We start from the raw sequence: 7,147 nt of genomic DNA, 5'->3' as shown, positions 1-7,147 counted from the left end.
CACCCCTATGTTGGGGAGGAGACTTTCCCCACTGAGGTTTGAGAAGGAAGGGGTAGGGGACTGAATAAATGGGCTACTTTTCACTGCTCCTCTCTGAGAGCTTCTGTACAGCCATGCTGAGTTTTAAGGAGTGGACATTGATGGTCTCAAGACAACAGCTGGACTCAAAGGTCTTTTCCTATTTTTTTGTTTTGTTTTGTTTTGTTTTACGTAAAAAGGGTTTTATTTGCAGGGGAGCGGGACTCTAGTCAAACGAGCCAAATCCCATGTCGTCATCTGACTCCTCCGACTCCTTCTCCTCTGCTGCGGCTGGGACAGAACCCGAAGCAAGAACTGCAGCTCCTGGGGCAGCAGAGATGGCCACAGCCCTGCCAGCGGGCATGCTGGCCAGCTTGCGGATACCCTGGGCAATGACGTCCTCAATGTTCTTGCTGTTTAGCTCACTGATGACCTTGTTGAGCTGGTCATCGTCCGCCTCGATGCCCACGCTGTCCAGGATCTTCTTGATGTCCTTGGCGCTGGGGGAGGTATTGTCCCCAAGGGCGGCCAGCAGGTAGGAGACAACGTAACGCATCTTGGCGGCGACAGAGAAGCCTCACGCGTGCGACCTCGGCGGCGTCAGGGAAGGAAAGGGGCTTTTCCTAATTTAGCCTTCCCGAGCCCACTGGCTGGACCCCATCTCCTATCTACACAATATTTCAAACAGCTCTCCCTCTCTCCACGTGCTTCCCACAGTTGTCCCTTTTATTCCTCAGGTTTCTAAGTTTCAATAGTTCCCCCACCTAACATTGATCTTAGGAGAAGGAGCCAGCAGGCTGTGCTAATTCTGCTTCTGACTGTAAATCAGAATCAAACACTAGTTTTTGACCCATATCACAAAGAAGAGGCATTATAGGTTAAGTTAAAGTGCTCAAGAATCTATGCTAATAAGGAGTCAAACCAGATTTCAAACTTCACTCAAATTCGAAGTCTGTGTTCTTTCTATTTCTCTGCTCTAGGAGGGTTTAGACTAGACTGAATTTACCTTTTAGTGGTTTTGTAGCAATTAAGCCTTTCCTTTTAAACCTACTCTCATTGCTACCTGAGGAAAAAGCAGTTGGTATGGGTTATGAAATATCTGCAGAGTGTAGAACTGTCTACAACTTTGCAAAAGAACAATTTTAATAATAAACAGCAGCATTGCCCCCTCTGTGGTTTTCCACAGAGCAATTTCTTTGCTGGTTGTTTGACCTTGAAACCTTGTGCCACCACTTTGCACAATTAACAGACTCTAAATGTATATTCAGGTCACATCTGTGTTGAATTGTTTTATTTATGTGGATTGATTGTGGATTACGACACAGCATCCCTACTTATTCAGGATAAGTGGAGTGAGGAGTTTTAAGGACAAACAGTGAACCAGCTGCAGAAAGGTCAAGAAGACAGAAGAGTGTAATATTGCAACTTGATAATGTAAACTTCAAGAAGGGATTTTTATTAAACCATAAAAAACATCTGTACCATCTTAAGACTGAAAGTTCAGGCTTATTAAGCACTGACTGCATAATGAATTTTGCATACAGTCATCATAAAACTCTCCTCCAGCTGCCATTGTTTCTGAGGAGGAGCATTATTCCTAACCTGGGAAGTAGTTCAAACTTTTTCATAAATATCTTCTAATGGCCAGTAAGAGTTAGTGAATATCTTCAGAGTAATAGCCTGAAGTAGCTATAGAAAATTCTGATAGAAAATTCAAAACACATTTTTGTAATAATCATACTTTTACTTTAAAAATGTATGCATTTTTGTACTGTCCTCCATACAATAGCCATGTTTGCTTTAATAAGTGAAAATATAACTTATTGCCTCAGTCCTGTGGTTTACTGAATTAGTAAACTTGTGTTCTACTGAATTAGAATTTTAGAGATATGGACTCCGGCATATTTTTGCTAGAGCTGTGCAGATGTTTCTGATGGGTGGTCAAATTGAGAGTGATTGATCTAGGAAGATGGGTCTTAGCTGTCATGTGGCTTTGTACTTTCCTTGACATAGGAATGAGCAGTTCTTCTTGAGAAGTGAGGAACTGAACTCTGAAGATTGGATTCTATCCTCCAAATCTAGGGAGTCGTTAAACTGTGGGGCTACAACGACCAAAAAGAAAAGCATGGTTAAAATTTCTGATGGGATTCTTATCAGCTGAAGAGTGTCGGATATCACAGCGCTGTGAGCAGACCGCAAAAACCCTGGCTAAGTCATTGATGATGCAAGTTGTAGCTTTGTCTAATATACCACTAAGTTTTAAAGAAAATGGGTCACTTTTCAAAATTGCTTTCTCCAAAAGGTTTATGAAAGTGGCTTGGTCTATTGCTTATTCAGGTATATAAACAACAACAAAAATAATCCTCTTTGTCTCCGTGTTCAGGCCCTCTGAAGTTTTGGTTAGCTCACTACCTCAGTCAACCACGGGACCTACTTCATCTGGGCTCTTGCCTATGGCCAACAGGGGGAAGGAAAAGGGAAAAGAGCAGATATGCCCACTAGAAAGTAACCTTTTCTAGGAGTATTCTCAGTAGCAGAAATTGTTGGTTTCCTTTGACTATTTATTCCCCAATCCTTTTTATTTTCCCAAATAGAACCATGATTTAAGTTCAGGTATCCACATGACTGTCAATTCTGATTAAAACTTGGTGGTTTTAGTCTCTTACTCTGTGATTTGTTTCGGATGGGCTTGTAATCCAGTTCTGGCCAGTAACCAAAAGGACAGGTCTCCTTAAGAGTTTCTGCTCTTGAGCAGGAGATTCCAGAGAACATTGTGCTTTCTCTCCTTCGGCTACTGTCTTGTGTGTATGTAATGTTTTGAATTCCAGCAACCACATTGCTCTGTGAGTAGCGAGCCTGGAGGCAAAACTGAGCTGTTGAAGAAGGTAGAATGAAGAGACAGAAAGAAACACATTTTGTTTCTTGATGTCCTTGATGATGCTGCTTAGTCTTGAAATCAATAAAATCTAGAGCCTTTCCTTGACACACACACACACACACACACACACACACACACACACACACACACACACACACAATGTTTCAGAGACCTTTAGGTTTACAGAAAAATGGAACAGAAAGTACAGAGATTTCCCACCTAGCCCTTCTTCCCTCTCCCAACAGCTTTCTCCACTATCAACACTCCACACATTTATTACTGCCCATGACCCTATGTTGACACGTTACTATCACCTAATGTTTCAGAGACCTTTAGGTTCACAGAAAAATGGAACAGAAAGTACAGAGATTTCCCACCTAGCCCTTCTTCCCTCTCCCAACAGCTTTCTCCACTATCAACACTCCACACATTTATTACTGCCCATGACCCTATGTTGACACGTTACTATCACCTAAAGTCTAAACTTTATATTAGGGTTTACTCTTGGTGTTGTACATTCTATGGGTTTTAACAAATGTATTATGATCTATATCCACCATTACAGCGTCATACAAAGTATTTTCACTGCCCTAAAAATTCTTTGTGTTCCACTTATTCATTCCACTCTCCTCCCTAAAGCCTGGCAACACTGACCTTTTCACTGTCTCCATAATTTTTCTTTTTCCAGAATGTCATATAGTTGGAATCATACAGGATGTAGCCTTTTTAGATTGGCTTCTTTCATTTGGCAAGATGCATTTAAGGTTCTTCGTGTATTTTCACGGCTCGATAGCTTATTTCTTTCTGCACTCCTTTATGTGTGATATAGTAAACACTCTCTTTTTTAAGACATTTTGAGTTGAAGCTATCTGTAACTTGGAAGCCTAAAACAAAATAACCCATATGGTATCTAAGCTTCTATGTGGTGAGAATAGAAGTCAGGGATCTGAGCTTCCATCCTAGGTTGGGCATTAATGATCTGTGTGATTTAGGGCATGTCATTTTCTTTCTGGAGTAGAAACTGCATACTTTCCATGGTGGATACTAAAACTAGCTCCCCCAAACCCATTCTGCTGCAGATGATCGGTGTAACCTATCAGTGTGTGGCGTCCTTCTGGCAGGTGTTATTGGTCTAATGGGAACACCTCTTAATTTGGTCCAGGCAGGTGGAAGAGAGAGGATATTATGTTCAATAAAGAAAATCTTCCTGCTGTATTTCCATTTGTCACTGGTGGGCATCTTGTGACACTGAGGAGAGTCAGCCACATGATGGAGTCAATAGTAAGGAGAGAAGATGAGAGTTTGGAAAGAACCCAGATTATTGGGTCACTGGTCAGGCCCTGTGTGGAGTTTACTCCATTTCTGGAACTTCAGTAATTATACATTTATTTATTGTTAAAGTCACTTGGACTCTAAATTTTGTCCTTTTAAACTCACATTATCCTAATGTATACCAATAATTCTTCTCCAGATCAAATGAGAGGTTATAAATAATGTGCTTTGAAATATTAAGACACCATGCACATTCAAGGGAGTATTATTTGTCCATTACAATAGCATGTACTTTTCATGGATCATTGGGAAGGTGAGGAGAAAAGTATGTGTTGAATATCTTCCAGGTAAAGAGACCTCTGCCTAGATTTTTAATTTTATCTTCACAAAAATCCAATGTGATATTAATTCCATTTCATTGATGAGGAAACTGGGTGTTATGGACTGAATGTTTGTGCCCCCTCAAAAATTCATATGCTGGAATCCTAACCCCCAAAAGTGATGGTATTTGGAGGTAGAGACTTTTCAGGCTCATTAGTTGTTGAGGATTAAGTCCTCATAGTGGGATTTAGTGACCTTATCATCAAAGAGACCACAGAAAACTCTCTTGTTCCTTCCAACATGTGAGGACAAAGCAAGAAGACAGACATCTGTGAACCAGGAATTGGGTCTCCATCAGACACTGAATCTGCCAGCCCCTTGATCTTTGACTTTCCAAACTTCAGAACTGTGAGAAATAAATGTTTGCTGTTGAAGCCACCCACTCTGTGGTATTTTTGTTATAGTGGCCTGAATGAACTAAGATATTGAGGCTCACAGAAGTTAAATAAAGGGCCCCAAATTACGTGATTGATATATATCAACTTTTGGAGCCTAGATTTTGCTATTTTCAAAGTCTGTGTTCTTTCTACCACCATAAGCTGCTTTCCCCTTAGATATTCTGGGAACAAAGTCATAAAAATTGTCAGTTGAGCTAAGTCCTAAGGGGAGGTAAGATTTATCCAAAAGGGTTAACGGCATGAGTAATGACACAGAGTTGTGAGAAATCCGGTGGGGCTCAGGAAGTGGAAAAAAGATGTGGGAGCATGTGGTGCTTGGGGAGTGTAGTGGGGAGGGCAAGCTTCAAGAGTCAGAGAAGAAAATGTAGACCAAGATGGACTGGGACAGCTGCCATGGAGGCAATAAGAGTTGGGGGGTAGGTGCAATGAAAGCTTCTAAACTGGAGACTTGTGGGGATGGTATCAGGATGCTCAGATATTTGTTTTAAAAAGGTAAATCCGACAGCAGTATATGAAACAGTTTGTAGGGGGCAGAATGGAAGGAAGCCAGGATTCTCTCTTCTCACATGTTTCATGTTATTTTCTCCCTTTCAAATATGTACCACATTCTATCCCAGACACCTCCCTTTTTTCTTTCCTGCTACACTTCCCATTATCACCTCTAAACCTTGTATCATCTCCTCTATTTATTTTTAATATTTTTTATTCTTTAACAATTGAGGTGAAAATCAAATAACATAAAATTCACCATTTTAAAATGAACAATTCACTGGCATTTTACATTCATAATATTGTGCTATCTAATTCCAAAACATTTTCGTCATGCCAAAAAGGAACCCCATATTCATTAAGCAGTTACTTCCCAATGCTCTCCTCTCCCCGGAAACTCCTCAGAACAAAACCATTAGTTTGGTTTTTGTCTGTATGAATTTACCTATCCTGGATGTTTCATATAAATGGAATCATATAATATGTGAACTGTTATGTTTCTGGCTTCTTTCTCTTAGCAAAATATTTCTGGAGATTCATCATATTATAGTATGTATCAATACTGTATTGCTTTTTTTATCTGAGTAATGTTCCATTGTATGTATATAACATGCTTATCCATTCATCTGTTGATGGAAATTTGTGTTATTCCAATTTTTTGGCTACTATTAAGAAGTGTTGCTATGAATATATATGTACATGCATTTGTGTATCTGTTTTCAATTCTTTAGGAGTGGAATTGCTCAGTCTATGTTTACCTTTTTAAGGAGCCAACAAATTGTTATCCATAGTGGCTGATCCATTTTCCATTCCCACCAGCAATGTATGAGGTTTCCAATTTCTTCACATTCTAAACAACACATTTTTTTCCTTTTTTTTTTTTTTTCTCTTTTTAAAAATAGCCATCCTAGTGGGCATAAGAGGTATCACCTCTTTGTGGTTTTGATTTTTTTCTTCCTAATGGCTAAGGATGTTGAACATCTTTTCATGTACTTGTTGGCCATTTGTATATGTTGTTTGGAGACATGTCTATTCAAGTTCTTTTCCCTTTTAAAAAATTGGGTAGTTTGTTTTTGGTTGTTGAGTTGTAAGGGTTCTTTATGTATTCTGGATACTAGACTCTTCTAGGTATATGATTCGCAAATATTTTCTCTCATTCTGTATGTTGTCTTTTCATTTTCTTGATAACTTTCATTAAAAACAAAAGTTTTTAATTTTGATGAAGCCTAATTTTTTACTTCTTTTGCTGCTTGTGCTTTTGGTGTCTTATCTAAGATGCCATTGCCAAGTCCTAGGTCATGAAAATTTACCCCTAGGTTTTCTTTTAAAAGTTTGATAGTTTTAACTTTAGATCTTTGATCCATTTTGAGTTGATTTTTGTACATGGTTTGAGGTACTGTTTCAACTTCATTATTTTGCATGTGAATTTCCAGCTGTCCCAGTAGCATTTGTTGAAGAAATTATTACCTCCTCATTGAATGTTCTTGGTCCACCCTTGTTGAAAACCAATTGGCCATAGATAAATAGGTTTATTTCTGAAATCTCACTTCTACTCTATTGATCTATATGTCTGTCCTTTTTCCAGTACCACACTATTTTGATTACAGTAGCTTTCTAACAGTTTTCGAAGTAGAGAAGTGTGAGTCCCCCAACTTTGTTCTTCTTTTTCAATATTGTTTTTATTTATGTCCCCTTGTAATTCCATGTGAAT

At 39.1% G+C, this 7,147-nt stretch overlaps 1 protein-coding gene across 1 annotated transcript; it reads right to left on the bottom strand.

Annotated features, from left to right (window-relative positions):
- Window positions 1-244: 244 nt before the first annotated feature.
- Window positions 245-574, bottom strand: LOC102973510 (60S acidic ribosomal protein P2-like). The gene has a single exon (XM_055088884.1). The coding sequence runs from the start codon at window positions 572-574 to the stop codon at window positions 245-247; it is 330 nt and encodes a 109-aa protein (XP_054944859.1).
- Between the last annotated feature and the right edge of the window lie 6,573 nt (window positions 575-7,147).

Source organism: Physeter macrocephalus, chromosome 12 (assembly GCF_002837175.3).
Source record: "Physeter macrocephalus isolate SW-GA chromosome 12, ASM283717v5, whole genome shotgun sequence".
Classification (NCBI taxonomy): domain Eukaryota; kingdom Metazoa; phylum Chordata; class Mammalia; order Artiodactyla; family Physeteridae; genus Physeter; species Physeter macrocephalus.
The sequence above is the reverse complement of the archived record's forward strand: the minus strand, read 5'-3'. Positions and strand labels throughout refer to the sequence as shown.

What these genes read in the sequence shown, in the direction of transcription:
- LOC102973510 (XM_055088884.1), bottom strand. Translation starts at nt 574, where the DNA reads ATGCGTTACGTTGTCTCCTACCTGCTGGCCGCCCTTGGGGACAATACC.